This window comes from Sinocyclocheilus rhinocerous, unplaced genomic scaffold, assembly GCF_001515625.1.
Source record: "Sinocyclocheilus rhinocerous isolate Xijiao unplaced genomic scaffold, SAMN03320098_v1.1 scaffold1841, whole genome shotgun sequence".
NCBI lineage: Eukaryota > Metazoa > Chordata > Actinopteri > Cypriniformes > Cyprinidae > Sinocyclocheilus > Sinocyclocheilus rhinocerous.
In genome coordinates, this window is record NW_015666172.1 from 746888 (window position 1) to 772173 (window position 25286).

Sequence of the window (25286 nt, forward strand, 5' to 3'; positions counted from 1 at the left end):
GTGCATTTATTTGTGTTTTTAACTCGATGGGAGCGAAATGAAACTGTCTGAACACGAAGCTGTGTGTGTTGTCTGTCTCCCCTCTTCCCCCTCCTCCGCTCCGCACCACGCCCACTTTTTTAGCGTTTTTTAAAACTGTTGTGAGAATTAACCAGTGCTGAAACGGGGGGTTTCATGACCCTTTAAGTACTTTTACGACTTCAAGTATACAGTACGAGTTGTCAGTGTGATCTTGGAAACACCTACTGTTAATGATAGCAGAATTACAGAATTTTCACGAGCTTGAATGTATAAATGCTTTAAAACATCAGTAAAATCAAAAACACCTATTTGTATGCCTGTGCTGTTTTTGTTTTAGTTTAGTAGCAAACCCCATTTGCTGGTTTGTTTTTCAAAATGGTAGTTATAATTACAGTTCTCTTATAACTGTGCTGTATGAATGTACAGAGCCACAATGTTAAAAGCTCTTCTGGGAAATATAAATACATTCTACGACATGCTTACTTACAGCTGTCTTTGCATACTGAACTGGGACAGAAGAGAGTATTTTAACATCAAAAGTACACATCACTTGATGCTCTGATGTGTAATTGGTCTCTAAAAAGTGTTTTTTTTTTTTTACGTTGCATGTATTTAAACAAAGACTAATTCCAGAGTTAAGACAAGGGAGAGGTCAGTGCCTGAGGATGCTGATAAAGTCCCATCAAGGCTTGACAGGGTGTGAAGGGTGTGTCATGGTTTCACAAAAACAAATCTCATTTTTAAAATGCGTCTGGAGCCACCTTCGACACTATAATATGTGCTTAAATGTGTCAAAGAAGCAACATCGAGTCAGTTTATCAGCCCAAGTGCTTGAAGGTTTTTAAATTGGGGATGACAAGGGATAACAATCTGCATTAGTCTGTGAGAGCCAGGTGCGTGATAGAAGCATACCGTGCCGAGGGCAGGAGGTTAAGGGTGGTGTTGAGCACATATGGCAGATCTGCATGTCCCTGTTCTACGAGTAGCACCAGAGCATCACAGCAGGCCGAGCGGACGACAGTACTGTCACTGCTGCACTGCTCCCACAGAGACTCCAGTGCTTGACCCTGTTGATATAAAACACAAGTTCAACATGCAAAACATTCTACATGAGCAAAAATACATAAGTGAGAAAGCCAGTGAGTTGTAAGAGTAGCATAAACGGTCCAGAAAAACTAAAGAGCACATATTTCCTTTAAATGGTTAAAGGGATATAGTTCACCCAAAAATGAAAATTTGATGTCTATCTGCTTAGCATCCAAGATGTAGGTGACTTTGTTTCTTCAGTAGAACACAAACGAAGATTTTTAACTCAAACCGTTGCAGTCTGTCAGTCATATAATGTAAGAGGCGTCTTCTTCTTCTTCTTGCTTTACGGCGGATCGCAGACTTATTGTCATAATCAGAGCTTATAATTTGTAAATGAATAATTACTGGATAAAAACAGCAATTAAAAGGCGCTGTAACCGACACTGACTATATTCGTTCACAAGTTTCTGCAGGACCTAACTAGCCTAGGGCACAGGTACGCGCCACAGTTACGTTTGGGATCATTTTATTTTTAATGCCATAATGTCAGTTGAAAACATTGCAATTGTGTTTTAAAATACAACAACGAGCACCACAAAACCATTTAAAGAGGCGCGTTCAGAGGTCTCCGTGTCGGGATAGGAAACAGTCAAACAAAGTCAAATGATCTCAAACAAGCTCTCTTTATTTTATCAAATGATCATAATCACATCTATTCATTTTACAATCCTGCTACTAGCATTTTATTCAGACTAAATCCCCTTTAAATCGGGTGAGAAAGCGGGATTGCAGCATTAAGGTTAACGATTAATCGATTAATTGATCGTTAATTTAAACGACGATCGATCATGGAAATGATCGAAAATTGACATCCCTATGTGGGATAGATAAGCATTTAATTGAATTGCTGTGGAATTCGAACCTTGATTTACCTCTAAATGCTTAAATCATCAGTCTGTTTTTGAGTGCTTTACCTGAGTTTGAATGAGGGAGCTGGGGAACTCAAACCTGGTCTTCAAAATTTCAGTCATCTCCAGAAATCACGAATGATGCCCCATACTAAAAACAAACATCATATGGAATTGGTCATTTTTAGTCAAATTAAAAAGGCATCCCCAGCCTGTTTTACTTGCAAAAAAAAAGGCATACCTTTGATTGAAACAGATAATTCAATGACAAAACATAAAGTACTCAATCTTAACCAAAAGGATTGGATAGGATCTTGGAACAACTGTCTCTAGATGACAGGTCGCAGGAGAGTAGGTGTTGAAAAGGTAAGAGATTTTTGATAAAATTAGGAAGGATAACATTTCTTCAGAATAATTAATTCTGATAAATGGCATACAATAAAACCAGGAATGTGTACTGGCAATGTCAAAAGGTACACCACTGTAAAAATGATTTTTTTCGAAGTTGTAAAAAAAAACAAAAAAACAATTGGAGTAGTTTTTAACTTGAAATTTCATGTTTAATTTAATGTGTTACTTGCCATTTCTTTATGAGTATTTCTGAAATTTACTAGCAATTTCTGAGTGAAAACTGTTTTGACACCATTTTCTTTTTTTGGTGTACTGTTCAAAAATGTGGGCTCTATAATTTTTTTTTTATATACATTTTTGACTAACAAGGCATTCATTTGATCAAAATACAGAAAAATACAGTAGGCTAATATTTTGAAATATTATTACAATTTTCAATAACAGTTTTCTATTTAAATGCATTTTAAAATCAAGTTTATTCCTGTGATGGTAAAGTTGAATTTTTTGCAGCCATTACTTCAGTTTTCACTGTCACATGATCCTTCAGAAGTCATTCTAATATGCTGATTTGCTATTCAAGAAACATTTCTTATTAATATCAATGTGGAAAACATTTGTGATTTTTTTGATGAATATAAAGTTCAAAACAGCATTTACTTGAAACAGAAATCTTTTCACTGTAACATTATAAATGTCATGTATTCAATGTAATGTATTCTTCTTACTTTATAAAGGTATTCATTTCTTTCAAACATCTTGCTGACCCCAAACCTTTGACTTCTTACTGACATTAAGATTCAAAAGATTTGAAAAGAACAGAATTTCTCAAATGTGTAGCATGCAACCGCAAATCGAGTCATATGAAAAATTAAGTCATGGGAAATTTACTTCACATTTTTAGAATCAACCCTCATTTCCTGAAATGAAGAAACTGACATACAAACTGACATCATCTGTTAAAAACAGCTGTGCAGCGACCTCATGTTAACGCCTTATCATTCAGATCACAAATGTCAAGGGATCAAACACACCAAACAGGTGCAACGGGACAAAAACCGCCTTCAGGGCGATACTGTTAGACCATAATAAGAATAACCCAACACCACTTCAAACTGATGTAATCTAAGGTGAAATTAAATAAAGGCCTGAGACATATAGCCTGCTTGCATCTAAACTCAGAAGACACAACCATCTGACAGATGGCACTGGCAACCACATCAATGGGATGCATTATTCACAAGTGACTTTTGCCAAAGCTTCAATGTCCTTCCAGTTGCGGACCGCCGACTCTGGCATCTCATATGTTGTCTCATATGGACTCCCAGTGTAGGGTAATGACATTACCAGCTGTTGATGATACTGTTAGACCATAATAAGAATAACCCAACACCACTTCAAACTGATGTAATCTAAGGTGAAATTAAATAAAGGCCTGAGACATATAGCTGGCATCTAAACTCAGAAGACACAACCATCTGACAGATGGCACTGGCAACCACATCAATGGGATGCATTATTCACAAGTGACTTTTGCCAAAGCTTCAATGTCCTTCCAGTTGCGGACCGCCGACTCTGGCATCTCATATGTTGTCTCATATGGACTCCCAGTGTAGGGTAATGACATTACCAGCTGTTGATTTGACTGACACTGGCTGATGGCCACTGGAGATTCAGGTTTATACCATGGCACATGGGAGAAAGACCGACAATGCAAGCTCTAAAATGCTGCCTCACCCCTCCTGGGACCGATATCCCACAAGCAAGCGCTGCGTGTGCAATGTGCATGATGATATACCTGCTGTGTTTCCATCCAGTGTGACAGTTTTACTACAGCAGTGTTACTGACAGCAAAGAGCGGCTCGGGCAAGTCAGGTAAGATTTGAAATTCATATGACAATTTATGTCAAAACTATACAAGCCAAAATGCTACATGTTCATGTGCTACTTTAATACGAGAAAAGTGGATTTCTATGTTGTAGCAGATTGTAACTTTGCAAAAGGGTGATATTTTGGAGACAGATTTAAAATATACTGAGAAAAAATAAGAGTTATTAGCTTAAGCTTGAGATTGATTTGCATTCAGTAATGACAGATGGTGGACAATGCATAAAGAAAATGCCATAAAATAATGTTTAGTCATGTTTGAATCAAATTTGCATGTTTTTTTTTACACCATTTTTGTAGGCAGAGGTTTGTGTAAACATGTTGACAAACTAGTTGTTTGTTTTATCAGATCATTTTTACACACGCTTTTGTCAGCAAAGCAGAGAACTGAAAATATTCCAGGGATTTCCAGCCTGTGGCTACTTGTCCACATGCACAAAGGCTTGGGCTCTGGACTGCTTGCTCTGCACTGCTTGTGTGTCCACAATAATGCATCATTGTTTAAGTGATGCTGAGTTTGACTGGCTAGACTAAGTTAGCTGGTATAATATGTCAGTTTTGTAAAGATTCCATTATTCTAACACAATGGACATGCTCGACGGTAATACCATGGTTTCTGGATACGTACTAAGGTATTTTCACGTAAACACCATTTTACAAGAATAAAGTAATCATTCAACACCATGGCATCACAATCCGATACCATAGTGATACCTCAGCATTGTTTGGAAGCTTAATTTAGTTCCGGATTTGTGAGATGAAATGATGTTGATCAATTCCAAATATGTATTTAGCAGTGAAAGAAACGTCCTTGTTTATATGCGCTGTCATACAGAAAACCTGCTAACGAGCAGTTGTCAGTTTCACCACTCTTTAACTGAGTTAACAATGTTGGCATCACATAAACATGCAGGCTGATGTGACACATAATATATTCTTACCCAGAGAATTCCTAAATTCCAGTGACGTTTAGATGCACTTTGCTAACTTTTTCTCGAAACCCTCCTAATGGCAACATGCTTCTACGGCGCGCGTGGAGGACCAAACATACGGAAAAAGCGATACGTTAATCTAATGTCAACGTAATTATTTCTTGACATTTTAACTGCGTACATATATCATATAATTCATGTATTTAAAGTACATTATGGCACTCTCAGATTTAACTCGAAAAGGAGTACCCTTTTAACACTTTTCTTACATTGACTGAGGTCGTTCTTTCTTTATTTATGCAAATTTATCAAATGTCATGTTAACATTTTATATAAAGAATTATTTTAAACATAAACATGACCTGTATAGCCTACACATGTCTTACAATCAGGTGCCTAGACTTTTGTTCTATATCTATTTTCCCAATAAATAATAAAGAAAGTATTTCTTACTTATAATAGTAGTGACTAAATGTGGCTTATATTACATATATATATATATATATATACATATATATATATATATATATAAGATTTATAAAAATAAAACAATAAATTTTCGTACTATGTTTTTTACTTATAAATAAATTTTAACCATATTTTACAGTATAACTACATGTATGACGTATAAAATATAACATAATTTTTACTAAACATTGTAAAAAAAATTTTTTACAATGCACACATAGTGTGAAACAAGGCCAGTGTAAACCAATAGACCATATTAAAGATAATAGTCTATATTAGTCACTCACTCACATTTTATTTTAAAAATGAACTTGCAATTAATTACAGCAACAGTAGAAAAGTATAAATATACAATAGGAGCACATACAATGTAGAAAATATAGGCTATGTAATAATAGTGTTAATAGGTTAATAGTGACTCTTCACTCGCTCTCGCTGCCATTGGCTCGTCTCGTGCACGCACGCGCATGCGTCTCACTTTACTCCTCAGCCTTTGAAAACTCAAGAGAGCTCAATTAAAAGACCATGTCCGCCATCGGGCGTCTACAGTCCTCGGTGTCCTTATTTAAACCAAATTCTCCATGAAATAGCATTATCCCGTGGCCCCCACAATGGCCAGTTCGGTGAGTTGGGCTTTACCTGCTATAGTATCGGGGCGATGTTTGGGATCTCCAGCGCCTCTGTTCGTTTTCGTCTGGTTTGGAAAGGCGATTAGACGCATACGAGGCTTTTCCAGCCATATTTCCACCGGAATAATCAAGTACAGTAGAACTAGTGGAGTCGTGCGTTTCCAGCGTATTAGTGCATGTCTGCAAAAGTGATGCGCTTGAAAGATTTCAAACAAAAGGAAGGCATCCAAAAACAAATATTCAGCAATCTGACAGAATGCTCTATTTGTGTCATTTATTCTGGTATGTTGAGACTTAATAACATACCAGAAACTTACAGCTATTATTTAGCTGTAGCTACGTTTACATGTTCGGCTCCAGATTGGTTTTAACACGCACGCGTTCAGATTGTGCCTTTTATACTAAATAATTAGCGACATGATTATAAAGTGAACATTTGGGTGTTTTAGGGTGCCGTTCAGGTGAAACTGGAACTCGGTCATCGTGCCCAGCTCCGAAAGAAACCCACCGTGGAAGGTTTTACGCACGACTGGATGGTGTTTGTCCGCGGACCAGAGCACAGCAACATTCAGCATTTTGTGGAGAAAGTCGTATTTCATCTACACGAAAGTTTCCCGAGACCAAAAAGAGGTATGTGAAGCGATTTACTATCGATTTACTATTATATCAAATTGTGAATTCTCTTGAATAGTAAGGCTGGAATGAACCCGAATGCACCTTGGCTACTTGATGCATGCAGATCTGGTCTACTGTTGCGCTGCAGGGACAAAACGTGGTTGACATTTCTAAAAGAGACCAGTGATATATAATGATGTTTTTTAGCTCCAAATGCTTTGCAGGTTTTCCTTGTGCCGCGAGTAATTGATTTCTCTTTATCTGTTATCATTGTCATCGCGCGTTAATCAGTGCGCGTCTCTTAAAACGTTTCAAGAATAATGCGTTAGCATAATAATAACGCAATTAAATCCTTTAGTTAACTAGTATAGGGTATTCTCGGGGACATCACTGAAAGTATTTTGTACCGCGTTAGAACATCCTAGAAGTTCAGCTTTAGTTCGTAAATGTACATTTTGTTCAGAGAAAAGTGATTAAAACACTTTGTTACCATGTCTTAATGAAAATAATACCTGTCTGCGTGACACATTTTGTTCGTTTGTACCTTTGCGTATGTGTGTATATGTTTATTTATTTAGGCTTGTTATTTGTGGTATAATATTCCAATTTTATGCATAGTCTATTGGTAGTCCCATAGTCTAATTTAATAAAAAATAATAATAATTAAAAATGGTATACATAAGTAATGCTTTAGTTAAAAAACGTAGCACATATATACACTTTCCTATATTGTGCTGTCTTTGTGAGTCCAGTAGAAGTGCATGGAAAGTGTTACAACCCTCCCCATCTTGTCAGGTGTGATATTTCCGGGTTTTTAAACATGCAGATGAAATCTGTGGCTGTTATATGTCAAGCATGAGAACCTGCTGATTCAGAAGATAGTTCTGTCATTAAATTTTTTACTAAATGGTTACCTCCAAATTGTTTTCTGTCCTATAAACCCCTTTACATTTTACACAATCACCACAGGAGGGAGGTGGTCGTGTATGATATAGATTTCAACCCCTGTAACTCATTCTGATGGTGTTACAATTCACCCTGTGTTACAACGTTCAACTAGTTATTATAGTTCATATACTATTATTAGACAACGCCAACAACAGGACAGTGAGAGAGAGGGAATGAAAGTGTCTGGTGGTTTGAAAGGAGGATTGTAGGAGTAGAGGTTGATGAAAGCCTTGGAAGGAATTAATTAAAATACTGGTTTCCTGCTCTCACCCAAAGTGTTTAAGTGTAGTTTGCTGTGACGCGATAAGTGCAGGGAAAAATGCTGGAGAAAGTCATTTGTCATTATATGCCATTTATCGCAGGCGAACATTTGCACTTTTTGAGAACAGTTGTTAGATCATCTTTGTTCCGGCCAGCTATTTTCCTTTAGCATTTTGTTAGGTACATATTTATGTCACAATAACCGTTTGTTTTATCATGGACGTCACAGAAATGTACAATTGCATGCATTCTTGCATGACAGAGCTGCAGCTAAATTGCTTTGATTCAACACTTTATTTATGTGACGCTTTCTAAGACTGTGTTTTATTACTGTGGTGGAAAATCAAACCGCAGAGATTGGAAAATTGCACAGAAGGACTTAAGTTTGTTTTGCTTCTGTGGACAGCTGAAGATGCATGACTTCAAACATATGCTAATATTTTCCTCGTTCCTTTGCGTTACAGCACTCGTACTATGTGCGCTGCCACAGGTTTGATTTATGCCACATAGTTGTTGTGTTTATGTAAGATCTGAAGGGGATGTGTGCTTCAAATCGGCTCTCCGATGCGTGTGATGACAGTGTGGTGAAAATCTCCCCTGCTGTATTTATTTTCTCAAAACATTAAAACAGACTATAAATCAAGGGCCGGACCTCATTTAGAAGCTACTCGAAACTTGCTCCTGAAGGTCTTCGATGACAAGAAGTACACTAAATGTAGGTTTGCTTGAACTTCTAGCCCCTCTCTCCTTTTCTTTGACAAATGTCTTGCAGGGGCTGCTGGAAAAAAAAGGCAAAAGCAGCAGGGGGATACTTAACCTCTAATAAATCCTGCCTTATGACACCAGCTTTTAGGAGATTCTACCAAACACCCCCTTGGGTGCACACCCTAAAATGTTTTTGCGCTGTGATGAATTAGTAGTCGAAGCACTTCCTAAGGTCTCCAGCTTTTTTCATGTTTATAATGGATCCAACAAAGTGTTTGCTTCAGGATGAACTATAGGAAGAGGGCTTAAATCACTTGAGTTAATGTAGCTAGATGTGCATACTTTATAGTAATGACACGTGGAATAGGATTTCCTTTGAATTTTTGACCTCTAGCGTTACTTTTCTTACATTTTAGTCCTAATTAGACCCAGAATAAGTCAAATCAAACGGTGAAGAATAAACACTTTGAATATTTACATTTTCTTCAACGCCGTGAAAAATAAACTACTAAACACCCCATGTGGCCTTCTGCGTACTCGGCAGATAATTCACAACTGGGCTGTCTCTCTCTCCTTGGAGGGGTTGGATATAGAAACCTGCTTTCTTAGACCTAGAATTTATGGTGCGCTTGTAAGGTAAACAGTCAGGCTTATTATTTGGGATCCCGGGAGGCTACACCACCCCCTTCTCCCCCGCCTCTCCTTCCTCAGGGCTTTGAGCAGTGTTAGCCGGTGTCGAGACGAGCCGAGGGGCAGTTAGAGGGAAACCTTGCACACAGACGGGCTTGTGTTTGACAGTTTAATACCAACAGTCTCGCCATACTGACCCGAAAGGAACAGCTGCTCACACACTCATTGAGTTCTCCAAAACTCTTTACTCTAGACGGTGTGTTCTGTGGCTGTGAGTCCCTTTTCTCTCTCCTTGTTTTGTGTTTGAAGCCTCAGGAGTATTCGATGTTACCCCTTTCACAGCTGTTGTAGATTACATGTTGCCTCCCTGTCTCTCGTGGGGTTTTCTGCTTCCTTGTGCCTTTCTCATAGTTGCACAGAATGTCATTTGATAAAAAAAGGGGGGATTTGCCATCCTAGATGCAGAATACTAGATTCCTTGTGTTAAAGAGTTAGCCTAGCTCACCAAGAAATAAATTGTCATTTTTCATTCACCCTCATATATTTCCAAACCAGTATATATATTCTTTGTGTGAAGAAAGAAAGGCATACAAGTGTGAAACGACACAAAGGTGAGTAAATGATGACAGAATTGTAATTTTTGGGTAAACTATTGCTTTTAAGGATTTTTGATCAGCTCTCATGGGCATGGCATGTGATGTTTCCCAGTTTCAGAAATCATGGCTACCTGGACATTTAAACAAAGGTGGAAAGTGTTTTTTGGCTGAGAAAAAGGGACTGAACAGCCATGATTAACAGGCATGCTGTGTAGCCTTGGAAACCTGATATTTTTTGCTGGCGCAGGAATAGGGGGGCAACAAACCCAAATAAATAGAGTGGAACATGGGTGTTCATTTCACCTGCACCCATCTATGCCAGTTATACACTGAAAAATATATAAATGTCTGTCTTTTGGTTCATGACAAGTCACTACCCACTATTTTGCAGTGGAAACGTTGTCGTTTCTAGTCTTTTAGCCAGCCACACAAACATCCCAAGTCAATTAGGCGTCCCATTCAGATATATACCAAGGGAAATGTCTGTCCACACTAGGTGATGAGGGTCCAGAGAATGTGTGTGTGTGTGGTGTATTTTTGTATTTACCGAATTTATTTAGCCTTTTTATTGCTGAGGGTATGAAAGAGGGAATGATAAAACAAGATTGTATCATTACATCGGTGGATTGTGTCAGTATGTCTCTGACTTTGCTAGACTTGACAGTACGCTTGAGCCCAATTGCTGGAAGAGCTTAAAATAACATCATCCTTCTTCTATTCTACTGCAGCTGCCCCACACAGCTTTATCTTTGCTCTCTGGTGATATATATTATGGAGAAAAAGCAGTTCTTCAATCTTTGTGATGTAAACACAAGAGGTGGCTTTCTTACCCAGATGGGAGCAAAGAAAAGACTAAAAATTTTGTCTTTTTGAGGGGAAGAATCATTATTTTAAGGTTTGTAAAGGACGTACCTCTGGTAATTGAACTATCATAGAAACAAACAGGGTAGTGTTTGCCCGTGGAAAAACTAGCTACTGTGATACAAGAATTGGCCTGAAAACCTGCCCAGTATTTGTCCTTTTCTATTGATAAGGTGTTCAGAGTGGTTTTTAGGGTGTTGCTAGGTGCTAGTAAATGGTGTAACAGTGTCTGCCCACTTTTTCAACAGCTTTGGCTTCCGGAAGTTTCTTTCCCTTTACTTTTTCCTATAGAGATTTTTAAAAGTTTTTGTTAAAGACCAAACCAACCAGTTACGAGGTGAATCACGGCATTACAAACTTTGATTTGAAGCGAAACGGGATTTGAAAATTGGTCAAAAAATACAAAGCTACAAGACTGTGTTATTAACAGCTTTAATGAGGGAAATAACTGCAATCCCATGAAGCATTGCAACTGATCTAATCAAAAATAAAACCAATGGATAAATATAAGAATATTGATTTAAAGAGTTGATTTTAATTTTATAGTGCTTCGTGGGAATTGGTGGGCAATAAAGAGCTCTTTTAGTGCTATTTGCTTGTTTTGATTCTCTGATTGGTAAAGATTTCTTTCCAAAATCATGGGTAATGTAGTTTTTCTTCAGGGATTTCACTGTTAAACATGATTATTTAAAAAAATATGTTGAAAGAGTGCAGACTGACAGCTTCAACAAAAGCATTAACCAGTTAAAAACCTCATAGCTCAAAGTAGGTCTTTTAAGGTTTATAGGTTATCGTAAAAAAAAAAAAAAAATTCCTCATATGGAAAAAATGAATGGAATTTTCTGTTGCAGTCCATATGGAAATTCTAGTCCGTATATTTGTTAACTCCAGAGCATGCTCTTTAGCTGGACCTTCATGAAATATTCAATTGAATTATTATCAGATTTTATTCCTGATTTGAAATGTTATTGAAAGGGGCTTGAAGTGACTTTGCCCATATCCAAATAGCCTAACCGTATCTCTGACTTCTCTGCGAATACAAAACAAGACCGTACTGGTTGTTTATTTCCACACATTACAGAGATTTGCACCTAGAGACTTCATGCTTCAAAACGGACTCACAAAGCATCACAAAAATATCCTTCATGTGAGGAACAGCATTTGAAATTTAATTCATTATTCACTGAAAATCTTCATCCCCAGAGAGCTTTTAAAAGCAGCAAATTGAGTCAGATTATTCTGATTTGTAAACGATTCGGTGGGACTGTTTTTGTCAACCAGATTAAAGATTCAAAAGAATGATTCATTCCCAAGTTGGACATTGTTACTTCTCTCATGAACATGCCAAGAAAAGATAGAGCAGATGTCAACATTTTCAGTGAATAATGAGTCATATGGACCACTTTTATAGTGCTTTGTGTCTATTGTGAAGCTTGAATGCTCTAGTGCCCGTTTATTGTAATTGCATAAAAAAAAAAACAGGCAGTACATTCTTCAGAATTTCTCCTGTGTTTCACAGAAGACAAACTCATGGTTTTGGAATAACCAACCATGAAGCAAAGTAAATGGTGACAGAAATGTCCTCTTTTTTTTTTTTTTTTTACCAAACTATTACTTTAAATGACCAAGAATGAAATTAAATCATTCTTTAGATGTGTTCCAAAAGTCATGGACAATATTTAGTGCTATTTCATCTCTTTAATGTTTTAGACGCTGATGTGTCATTCATGAGTGCCACTCAGCTCTTCTTTTTTGTGGTCCCATAATGATCAGGTCAACATGTTTGCCTGTGGGCATCTTTTCCTGAGACTTCTCAAAGCCTTTTAAGTTTGTGCCCCGCTCATTGACTTTGGCCTGAGCAGGAGTTAGGGTTGTGTTAGTCTCCTATTTTGCATATGCACAGAAAACCACAGAATTTAAGCCCTCCTTCGCAAGGTACGGCTTAGATGTCAGTGGGGGCTGCCTTCCTTTCCACCCTTATTCTTCTGTGCGCTTGCCAGACCTCTTTCCCCTCGACGAGAAGTGATCCGTGCTTGGGAGGGAGATGAACTGACTCCCTGCAGAGTGGCATTGAGGAGCGTAGGAATATTATACTGACAGAAAGTATGATTTGTGAAATTGTAGACGTGGGGGTGGAATTGGGGATGTGCATTTTTGTCATTGAGAGACGGATTGCTACTGTCCCTAAAATCTATGTTTGACTTGTTGTGAAATGTTCAATGCATTTGCAATATGTACTATATGTGTTGGTGATGATGATGAACTTGTGACATCTAAATTAATGAAGCAGCCGGTGTACACATTGGTACGGTGCCCGGGAGGTGACATGTTCGGTTCACTTAGTTTTGTCATGGCCATGACATAATAACTCGTGGGAACGTGATATGTCGTGGCCACGAGATATTAATTTGAGGGAACGTCATATTAACTCGTGGGAACATGATATTATGTCGTGGCCACGAGATCATTTTGTTGAGGGAACGACATCCATTTCTCGTGGCCACGACTTCTTATGTTGAGGGAACTACATATTTTTTCTCGTGGCCACGAGATTAATGCGTAAACAAACCATAGACTGTAAAAACAAACCTGCATGACCATAGCAACCCGGAATTATCAAAAATGGATAAAACAGTTTTATTAACATTAAACATTAAATTTAATATTTGTATATATATATATATATATATATATATATATATACAGTCATGGCCAAAATTGTGTATCGCTTTACCTAGTTAACGTTTTGTATAATTATGCTAGCATTTGCTAGCCTACCATATATTTTGCAAATAAACGCCTGACAATTATGCCAATAAAGTTTTGACTTTATGATTGTATTTATGCCCATGTGTGATGATAAATGAGCGTGTTGTGTTTTCATTTACAAATGAAACTACGTGAATGATTAATTCCTCAATGAAACACTATAGTATTTATAATTATGGTTTATTAATTAGCCCGAAATAAAATGAAATATATGTTAAATTTAAACTGCATTCCAGCAAAAATTCCAGTCAGCATAATCAAAGCTTTATTGGCATGTCGAGCATTTACAGTAGGCTATTATTTACAAAAGTATTCAGAACGTTAAGTAAAGAGATCGAAATTAAGGGAAAAAATTAATATTACATTTAATATTCGAATATAAACGAATATAAAAATATAACCAATAATAATAGGCTAATAATAATAATAATAATAATAATATCCAAATATTACGGGAAAAAGACGATCAGTTAATGGACTTACAAGACTGTAGGATGGATAAAAATGTTTTCTTGTTTCTTGTTTTATATTATGCACTTTATGTAACATTTAGTCATTTGAATGTTGACTATCGCACGTAATACAGCCCGGTAGCCAAGGCCTATGGGTAATATAATAATTTAATAATGTAATAATTTCTATAATAAATAATATAATAATTTCTTAATTCAAAATAAAATATTAATGAATCCGTTGCTATGGTCACGCAGGTTTGTTTACGCATTAAACTCGTGGCCACGAGAAAAATATGTCGTTCCCTCAACATAGCATCTTGAGGCCACGACATAAGGATGTCGTTACCTCAACAAAATGATCTCGTGGCCACGACATAATATCATGTTCCCACGAGTTAATATGAAGTTCCCTCAAATGAATATCTCGTGGCCACAACATATTATCACATTCCCACGAGTTATTATGTCGTGGCCACGACAAAACTAAGTGAACCGAGCATGTCACCTCGCGGGCACCGTACATTGGGTATCTGATTGGTGGGTTCTGTCCCAAAGCATCGTCTTTTTGTCTTGAGGTTAATTGCTGAATTTATGAAACTGTCCATTTCGTTTCTCAGTGAATTGCTTAGCTGTCTGCTTCAATTTGTTGGATTAAAAACGTCAGTTTCGGAAGCACTTCTGCCTCTCCGCATCACATTTAACAGATTTCCAATTACAATACGAGCAATGAGTCTTTCCGAGTATGTCTCCATGCATGGTTGCATTCTTGTAATGTAATCTTTTGAAATGATTGTACATTTTATGAGCAGTCATTAACTGTGATTTCATTTCTGGCATGGTGAGCTGTGAGCATCTTGCAGTCTTGTCATTTTCTTGTTCGGCAGCGCACATACACACACACCGAACTAAAATAATTGGGACTTTCTGGCTGTATTACATGATATGTCTCCCCCTACATGTGGAATAAATTCTGCCAATTGGGAGTGTGAGTGTCACACATTTCTATTTCCCATCATGCCTGACTGTCAAATCTCTTCCCAGCGAAGGAACTCGCAGTGATCTTTTAACCATGCACATATCATTAAACTGTGAAGGCATGGCTGCTGCCAGTGCATACTTTGACTCTTTTCACATGTCACATGTTTGTGGCTTGTAAAAATTCCCCATCTTGAATATCTTGCTTGCACAGCACAGCACATTGTGAATATACAGTCACCAGCCACGTTGTACACCTGTTCAACTGCTCGTTAACGCAAATATATAATATCAGCCAATCACACGGCAGCAACTCAGTGCATTTAGGCATGTAGACATGGTTAAAAGAATCTGCTGAAGTTCAACCCGAGCACCAGAATGGGGAAGAAAAGTGATTTAAGTGAGTTTAAACGTTGCATTGTGGTGCCAGATGGGTCTGAGTATTTCACAAACTGCTGATCTACTGGGATGTCTTGTCTACCAGAGAATGGTCCAAAAAAGAGAAAATATCTGGTGAGCGGCAGTTCTGTGAGTGAATATGCCGTGTTGATGCCAGAGGTCAGAGGAGAATGGCTAGACTTGTTCGAGCTGATAGAAAGGCCGAGACTGAGGTATGCAGAAGAGCATCTCTGAACACACAGCATGTCAAACCTTGAAGCAGATGGGCTACAGCAGCAGAAGACCATACCGAATGCCACTGCTGGCAGCTAAGAACAGGAAACTGAGGCTACAATTCACATGGGCTCACCAAAATTGGACAATAGAAGATTGGGAGAATGTTGCCTGGTCTGACGAGTCTCGATTTCTGCTGTGACATTCGGATGCTAGAGTCAGAATTTGTCTTAAACATCATGAAAGCATGGATCCATTGTGCCTTGTATCAACGGTTTAGCCTGGTCATGGTATAATGGTGTGGGGGATATTTTCTTGGCACACTTTGGGCCCTTTAGTACCAATCAAGAATCGTTTAAATGCCACAGCCTACCTGAGTATTGTTGCTGACATGTCCATCCCGTTATGACCACAGTGTACCCATCTTGTGATGGCTACATTCAGCAGGATAACACGCCATGTCACAAAGCTCATATCATCTCAAACTGGTTTCTTGAACATGACAATGAGTTCATTATACTCAAATGGCCTCCACAGTAGGGTTGTGCCGATAGACGATAGTATCGACGATATATTTGTTCCATCATATTTCTTTTTCCAAGTTTTTACAGTGTTGTGCGTTATAACCAATCACACACAATTCCATTGAGTTTATGAATGCAGCGGCCAATCAGAGGTATGCAGATAAGTCATCGCTGAAACACCGGAGTTTTGTTGAATGCACACACTCGCTGACTGAATTCTGCTCTATCGCGAATTCTCTCATCATAAAAAAACAAAGTGCAGAAGTACGTGCGACGTAAGTATAAGAGATTTATTCATCATACAGTGTGGATAGCTTCACTAATTATAACGAGAGATTTTTATGTGCATAAACTCGCGCTAAACTGAAGTCATGTTCTTTTTGATAATGTAAATGTTCTTTGCTCGTTTTCTGTGGCTGCTGTTTGAATAGAACATGTAAGCATTATAATTAGCATTTAAAAGCATTATAATATTATAACTTATAATGTTTCTGTTAAATTATCATGTTAAATACAAATTCAGTCATATTAAAAATATTTTATGACTATTTTATAGCACTAGGCTGCTTTTAGCCGTACCCTGGAGTTGGTCCACTCTCCGGCTATGAAACAAAGTAAGTAAATGATTAAATAAATTAGCACGATAATATTGTGTATCGGCGATCTCACAGGCTGACGATATGACTGGAGCATATCGCCCAACACTAGTCCACAGTCACCAGATCTCAATCCAATAGAGCAGCTTTGGGATGTGGTGGAATGGGAGATTCACATCATGGATGCACATCCGACAAATCTGCAGCAACTGGGTGATGCTATCATGTAAATATGGACAAAATCTCTGAGGAATGTTTCCAGCACCTTGTTGAATCTAATGACACTATATGGTCTCCACTATATTGTCTAAAGCTGTTTTACAGTTGAAATTGAAGTTATTGAACCAAACTGAATGTATTGTTTTCTAATATTGCAATACTGACAGTTTTTTTTTTTTCCAGTTTATTACAGTAAAGCTGCTTTTAAACTCTCTGTATAATATACAGCGCTATATAAATAAACGTGACTTCATATATAATATAATATAATTGTATTATATTATATTAAAATAAAGGTCCCACTTTATATTGTGGCCCTAATACCTGTGTACTTACATAGTAACTAGATGTGTACGTAGTATGTAACCACAGTGTAAGTACACATTAGTACGTAGTATCTAGAGCTGTAATATTTCTGTAACTGTTTTCTGTAACATGTAACAACCTCTGTAACAAATGTGTACTTACACTGTGGTTACATACTATGTGCACATCTAGTTATTATGTAAGTACACAGGTATTAGGGCCACTTAATATAAAGTGGGACCATAATAAATATTATAATATAAAGAATTATAAAGAATTAATCACTCTTATAAATGATAATTAAAATAATTTACATGCAAATTAATAAAATAAATATTATTATAAATTTATTATTATGATGATGATGATGATGATCTGGAAGGGTAAATTTAAAAAAATTATTTTCCCCATTTTTACATTTAGATTATGTTTGGCATCACCAAAGTTCATCTTTGCAAATGCTAATAATGTAATAACACTGTTAAATGCAATCTTCAGCAAATCTCAAATGAAAGTCCATTTTTCATACTGTTCTTTAAAGTTGTCGTCCCTATATTCACTTAAAACTATTGATTTTAGTATTTGGTGTTTTCATTTTCAATTTATTTTGACAAAATAATTTCAAAGTTTAATATCGGCCATTTATTGATTATCAACCACAACTGTAACATTGATGTGTCCATACTTACTTTTTTTAGTGTAACTTCTATAATCATCTGTGTACTTGTGAGAATTATTCACAGATCACTGAACAGTGTGTGCTGTATAATGGATAGCCTTCCTAATCATTTCCTGAAATATGACCTTTGACAGCAGCAGTGCTTTCAGTACAGTTTTAAAAGAAAAAAGAAAAAGAAACACAAGGCAGACGGTAGTTTGGAACTAGCAAGGCTTCATGAACGGCCTTGTAATTGTTTTATGACGCTGCAGAAATTATACCACCTTGTATAGGTGATGCACAAAAGGCTCTGAAGCCATGAAACTCCAGACTGCCTCCTATGCTGGCATGAAAGAAGCAGAAGAGGGAGGGAGAGACAGAATAAAGTGAGAGGGCAGGGGGGAGAGGTTTGTGAGCAGCAGTCCAAAACAGGAACTGGGCCATAAATGCTGATTTTTTTTCCCCCCGGTTTGGTGAGTCAAAGGGGGTGAAGGGGAGACGGGGAGGAGGAAGTGGTTTATTGAAGCATGGTTTATAAGGGCTGTCTGTTGGCGGTTCTTTCACTCCTTTGCCTTGCATGTGTGCATGCCATAAAGCATTTGGCTCTGTCTTTTCTTTACTGCACTCTTCAAAGCTGAAGTTTACTCTTGCATTTATGTTCCTGGCAGAATGCAAACAAGAAAGTGCATGTGATGCATTAGTCATGTTTGTCTAATCAGGTGTCATGAGGACTCAAGTGATTTGGCAGAACCTAAAGTGCCAATAAGAACGCTAATGCAATTGCAAATAGTGCTAATAGTGTTTCAAATGACATGCAAGAGTGAAATCACAACCGAACCAGGTCAGAATAAATCCTTTGTATTGATTGTGAAGATTTCTTTATTCAAAATGGCTCAGTGAACATTTAGGAAGGCAAGTTTTGATTTATTCACTGTGGCTGATTCGCATGCGAACATGGTTAAATAAAAAGATTGATTTTCACTTTCCATTCTGCCTCTCTCCACGGTCACTATGATTTGTGCAAATTCTTTGTATGCCTTCAAAATCAATTGTTGTGCAGGATTTTAGGCACAATTAAGAAGCACAAAAGTGTTTTTGTTGGTTTTTCTAGCACAAGGAGACTTTAATTTGTAACAGTGTTGCTGGCAGGGATGTGAGACTGAAATCTGACCCACAATTCTGTGCTCTCACTGAGAGGGAATCCTGCTGTTGTCATTGTCCACTTGGCAGAAAGCAAAAAGTGTAAGCTGACCCAAAAACATGGCTGGGGAAAGCGTACACTGCCTGAATTGTCATAAATTCCACAGTTTGGCATTAACAAAAATCTGTGCACTCCAAGACTCAAAGATACACTCTAAGATAGTTTTTTTTTTTTTCACTTCATGGCTCCATCATTACTTTGTAAATGCTCAATTATCTTATAATAATATTAAAAAAATCTTTGGACTGAAATGTAGTAAAATTTGATAAATGGAGCTGCGAGTGTTACACTCTTATGGCTTAAAGCAGAATACACTTAGCCGAAATATTTAATAAACAAGCACACATGGCGCTGGTGATGTGTAATAAATATAATTCTGTGAGCCAGATATCTAACTATTAAGTAAAATCCTTTCAGATACCTAACTATTAAGTAAAATTCCTTTTTTTTTTTTTTATCCACATACTTTGTTTTCCCCCAAGAAAACATAAAAACATGATTATGTTGATGATTTATTTATTTGTATTATTATTATTTTTTTAATAAACCAGTGGTTCTCAACTGCTGGGAAACTATCCAAAAATAGATCTCAGGTCTGTTCTGATAACAGCAGGAGGAAAAATCTATGCTTAGTGCAAATGACAAAATGCAGCAAACCATGTAGCTGTACATAGTTAGTTAAACAGACTTAATGTTTTAACTGCTTTCTATATCATTTGTTGATGTCAAAGGCATATGTGATACTGTTTAGACACTGTTTCGCCAATTGATAACCACTGTATTAAATCTCCAGTCTAATGTTCTTTATTCATTATTAGTGTCTTTTCTAACAGGGAATGTTGCATGTACACCAAAATCAATGCAGGGTAAGTGGGCTGAACGATTTCATCCTCTATCCATGCCCACCATCCTTTTCTGTCATGCCGTAGGGGAGAACCTTTGATCCACAAAGAAAATGGAGCTTCTTAAGATAATCTAAAAGAGTATCAAACATGCTCTGTCTCAAAGGATCTGCTGCACAAAAGTGGATCTTGCTTTTGCTGCTTAGAGTCTACTGAGGTACAAAGTAACAATATCCCCATTTATCTCAGTGAAGTGCAATTCATTCTTCCACCTGAAAAGACTTGAACTGCTGAAGGGAATTGATCTTTCATTTAGATAAACCCCAGAACAATCTGAATGGTGTCCATGTCTTTCCCTATCTGTCTGTCTCAAAGTCAGAACAAACGATGAAAAAGCTTTATTGGCATGACTAGAACAGATTACAATTTTACCAAATCGTGTAGAATACTGGACAAGATAGAAACCAATAAGTAAGACAAGATAGAGCGAAAAAAGGAAATGGTACAAAAATAGTGTTTGGAGTAAGATGACAAGGAATAGAAGCAATTTCGTTTTGAGGTTTTGTTTTTATTTTAGGTTTTGTTTTAATGAATAGATTTTTTTTCTTTGGGTGGGGAGGGGGTTGTTTTGTTTTTATTTTAGGTTTTTGTTTTGTTTTAAAAAAAAATTATATTTTTTTTTATTTAGGTTATTGGGATTTTTTTTTTAAGGGAGGGGGGGATGTAATTGGGGGTGACATATATTGCAAACTAATATTGCAAACTAAATGAAGTTAAAAAACAAATGCTTATTTGTATTAGCAATGCAAATTGTGAAGGCCTTTACAACATCATAATTGCCCACACTGAATAAACACCGTTGGATGACGATGATTCACTGTATTATTATTCATTGGTGAAATTAAACTGTATCTACTTCTCTCACAATGAATGGTAAGTTATAGGTAAAGTCACTGGCTTGAGCATTAATTCTCAGGAAATTGTAGACTGACAGACAATGGCTGGTGGTTTGTAGACCACCAGAATAAAACTTTTTAAATGACAGAAAACCAGTTAGATTAAATAATAATAATAAAAAACTACTCAGTGGAGCACTTTAAATGCAAAATAATGAGAAAACTATAGAAGAGGGGCTTACTCTGCCGTAATGGCAACACTGCTTCCCCTTCACTTGCAATTTTCACGTATGACATCACTGTTTGTGGGCGGAGCCTTGACTCATTATTTGCAGGGGGCCCCCACAGATTTGCAATAAACCATCGAGTAAGACTTTCTTAGTTTTGCTTAGAAGCAACTCTATACTCATAGAAACTCCTCTATCCATTAGGGATCTTTTATCCTTAATTCAAACAGGACTCCTAAATGCATTTGTTCAGGTTACTAAGTGATTTTGAGACCAGAAAGAGCCCATTCTTGCTGAGGACGGGTTGACGACAGCTCAGCTGGCGGGCTAAAATATAGTCTACCTTTGGGAAAAAGCCTTGACAAGCTACAGAGCTTTCTGCGGTGAGGTGAAAAAAGCACCATACAGGAAATAAAATGGTTTAAATCAGTCAAGTCAGAGCTTTTTTAAATGGCAATTTAATGAGAAATGTAGTGAAGTTTTACCCTGCAACTGATCAGCTTAGTATGGTGCCTATTAATGGAAGTGAGCACACTAGTTTGGTTCTTGTTAATGCTTTCTAGTTAATGCCTTCAGGGCTACTAGGAAGGGTTAAAAAGGGGTAGGTGTTGCTATTTCGCAACCCCTAATGGTCAATTACTGGCATTTAGACCTTGATTCCAAGGTTTGGCTGTGGTTGAACAGTAAAAGTCATACGGGAATGCCTTGTCCTTTAGTCAAGGGTAGAATTGTTATTTATTCTGTCTGGCTGGTAAGGTTTTATTGTCATGGTGGAATACTACTCGTACCACAATGCATTTTATTGACTCATTATGTCTGCAAGTAAAATTATACCCCGAACACCCATTACAGATAGAGCAGGAAATTGCATTTGTTAAGGGTTTGTGAACTTCTGTGAGGGCTAGTTTCAATCCTGATGCATTCACATTTTGCATTAGAGGGTTTGGGTGCCTCAGAGTCTTTCAAATTCTTTTGATTCAAGGAGTATTATTATGTTGCCACTAGTTTGGAAAGATGCCCTTGGAAAGGTGCTTGCTCAGTAAACCTTCTATACAGCTGTCACTGGAGTTTGACTTAATTCTTACAATGTAGGTTGATTTCAGCATGCACAGGTCTGTCACAGCTGTCACTGCTTTCTTCATTCTCTTGGATGACTTGCTTGTTTTGTCATTCTGTGAAGCTGATAACCACAATTGATGCAATGCTATTTGGAGTCTTGCAGTGAATTTAGATGCTACTAGAGTCAAGTTGACGACATTAAAAATGCACCTGCTTCACAAACATTGCTGACTCATATGTGGTTTTAGCTTTGAACTTTTAGCTTGTTTACTAACTCAAAGAAAATACTTCTATGTTTTTCAATGCAGTTTCTTAAGATGCAAAACCCTACACAAGTAGTCTATGTGAAAACAAAATCTTTTAGCCAGCCACACATGTTAAGTATGGACCGTGGAACTGTACACTTGTAATGCATTGTCCAGACAATTCATGTGTGTGATTGTGTATTTGGATAGAGTATGTTTGTGGCCTAACTGTGACCATTTTGTATATATATATTTTTTTCTGTGTCAATGACACTTTACAATCAAGTTCTATTTGAAAACATTGGTTATTGCATAAGATATCGTCAACTAACAGTGACCAATAATTGTTATCAGTATACAATATTGATAAATATGCTTTATCAATAAAATATTGTTTATTGGGAATTCACACATTGGTGTACTTGTAAGCTGTTTTTAATTTAAAGCCATGTGAGAATAAAGGCTTTTTATTTTTCATTATATTTTCAAGTGCCTTGGCGTTATGATTAAAAATTTATTATTATAAGTAGACATTATAATTAACTTAGATTATTAAATAATGAAGATGCTGTTGTTTATTAGTAGTTTTGATACCTAATCCATTGATTAATATAAATGAACTGAACAGTATAAAGCCCTATTTTTGTGTCTACACATGTATAAATGGAAGTGTCTTTTTTTTTTTTTGATAGAGATTTGCAGCTATTCAAAGCCATTAACATTGAATTGTCGTAACAGTTATTTATGTTGGCTGTTGACTAGTTTGAATGTTGAACAGACCCGCACACAAAGCGAAGTACAAACGGCACTAGTGTCAAGGCTCAGCGCTCGAGTGAGGGCCTCAAGCAGCTGTAATTGCAAGCAGAGCCACTCTTGACTATATACCAGAACGATTTTCACAGAGTGGGACGCAGCTCGTTTGAATTCAACAGAGTGGACTGTTTGTTGAAAAGCACCGAAGAGAGGGTCATCGCTCGTTGTTTCAAGTTGGCATCTGGGGAATTTTTACCGAAGCCCCTAAGCTGGACGTTTTCCATGACCCATGGTACCTTGGCACTGCTGAAATGTGTTTGAAAACATGCCTTGAAGTGAGCAAAGATCCAGGGTCAGTTTTTCCCCCTGTTTTGAATTGAGAGTTTGAGAAAGCACAGCTGGGAAATGGCAGGCTGAAGTGTTGCTCCATGGGGGCAGGGTACTTGAGAAGCAGATGTTAATGTGGTGGTTTTGGATGTTGGGGGTCTGAAAGAGAACTTTTCTTGATGCTGAATCTCTCGTTTTTGCAGGATGGCAAAGTCTGCCATGCCTGGGAGAGCAGGCCAGAGTGTATTTTAGCATGTGCTGTGAAAATGAAGAATGAGAGTGAACCACCATGTCCAAACAACCTGAGAACTTGGTGGACTCTTTGACATTCAGTGGTTCCCATGCAATAGGTGTCAATTTACACCTTTGTGAACACAGTGCTCCCATATGGCAAACTCACGGTACCACCTTTTTGCATGTCTCACCCTGTCTGTTTATGTTTTACTTTGGTGTAAAGCTCAAATAATTCAAATATGTCATTTATATAGGCATGCACAATATATTTGGTACCATATCAGTTATTGGCTAATATGAATTTATTTTTAATTTTTTTAGATTATTATTAGTATTATTTTTATCTGCATTGGCCGATTTTGGATATTTAATTGTGCATGCTCAATTCTGTTGTTTTTACATAGTTTTTACTGTCACTTAAAATTGAGATTGTCCTTTTTTTCCTATTGTGACGTATATCCGAGTGAAACGACTTCTGAAATGAGAAAAAATGCAGGGCGGGGCTTGATTTCGTCCTTCGGGAATTGATTGGATCGTTGAAATTTGGGCGTTGCTAATAAAATGGAAGCAGAAATGAGACAGACCTTGATAGCGCCGCCCTCACGCCATAGCACATGACAGGAAGTGAAGTCGTTTCGAAGGGGGAGGGAAGGTTAATGTATTTGATTAAAGATTATGAGGGCACATTCATTTTTTTTTTAAATAATGAAGTGCACAGATAAATCATTTACAATAAACACTACAATATTACATATAAAAATAAGAATAGTAAATTTTGATTTCATGGCAACTTTAATGCTCACTTAAAGTTAATATTTAAAAACAAAATGTAATATTTTTGTGAACATACCAGAATCAAGAAGTTGCCATCTAAATAAATCTGTATTACAGATTTACGCAAATTATTTTTATAATATTAATTAATTTATATTACTTACTATTAATTTTCATATTGTTTCTAATTTAGTAAATATTATATAAAATAAATATAAATTTTAGCAGTTGTTATGCATGGGATTTTACTATCTTCAAATTAATAGTTTGACATCATATATCGGCTTTATATCGGCCATTGGCCACCCTGCTCTCTAAGATATCGGCCATCAAAAAAATCAATATTGGTCGAACACTATTTCATTTAATTCATTTAGTCATTCATTCAACCGATTCGTTCAAACGGCTAATTCATTCAGAAACAAGGCAAGTGACTGTTTTTCTGAATGGGTTACTGAATCATTGACTCACCCGATTAGTTCAAAAACATGGATTCAATCAGTTATGAAACACCGCTGTGTTGCTCGGAGACACACAACAGTTCTGCTGTGGCTTTGATTGTAACTATTTTCGTTTGCGAAATTGAGCAAAAACAGTCAGTATTGTGTCTATAATCTAAGTCACTTAATTTTAACTTCTTGTTTATTGAACTACTATTGTATAAAATCAGTGTCACATTGCAATTGTGCTGATATTCGGGGAAACATCTTGGTCGTGTAATGTTGCTTACCTATATCATATATCATAAATATAATTTTTCTACTGCTGTATGGATC

The 25286-nt window shown here is 37.0% G+C and overlaps 1 protein-coding gene and 1 pseudogene across 1 annotated transcript in view; one reads left to right on the forward strand and one right to left on the reverse strand.

Moving 5' to 3' along the window:
* Window positions 1-5210, reverse strand: part of LOC107731875 (focadhesin-like) — a 45191-nt pseudogene extending 39981 nt beyond the window's left edge.
* Window positions 5211-6086: 876 nt separating this feature from the next.
* The window catches only part of LOC107731876 (protein AF-9-like), a 39615-nt gene continuing 20415 nt past the window's right edge, over window positions 6087-25286 (forward strand). The window contains exons 1-2 of the mRNA XM_016543066.1: window positions 6087-6216; window positions 6672-6852. Of these exons, the coding sequence (XP_016398552.1) occupies window positions 6205-6216; window positions 6672-6852 (193 nt within the window). The 5' untranslated portion in view covers window positions 6087-6204. The remainder of the gene's footprint in view (window positions 6217-6671; window positions 6853-25286) is intronic.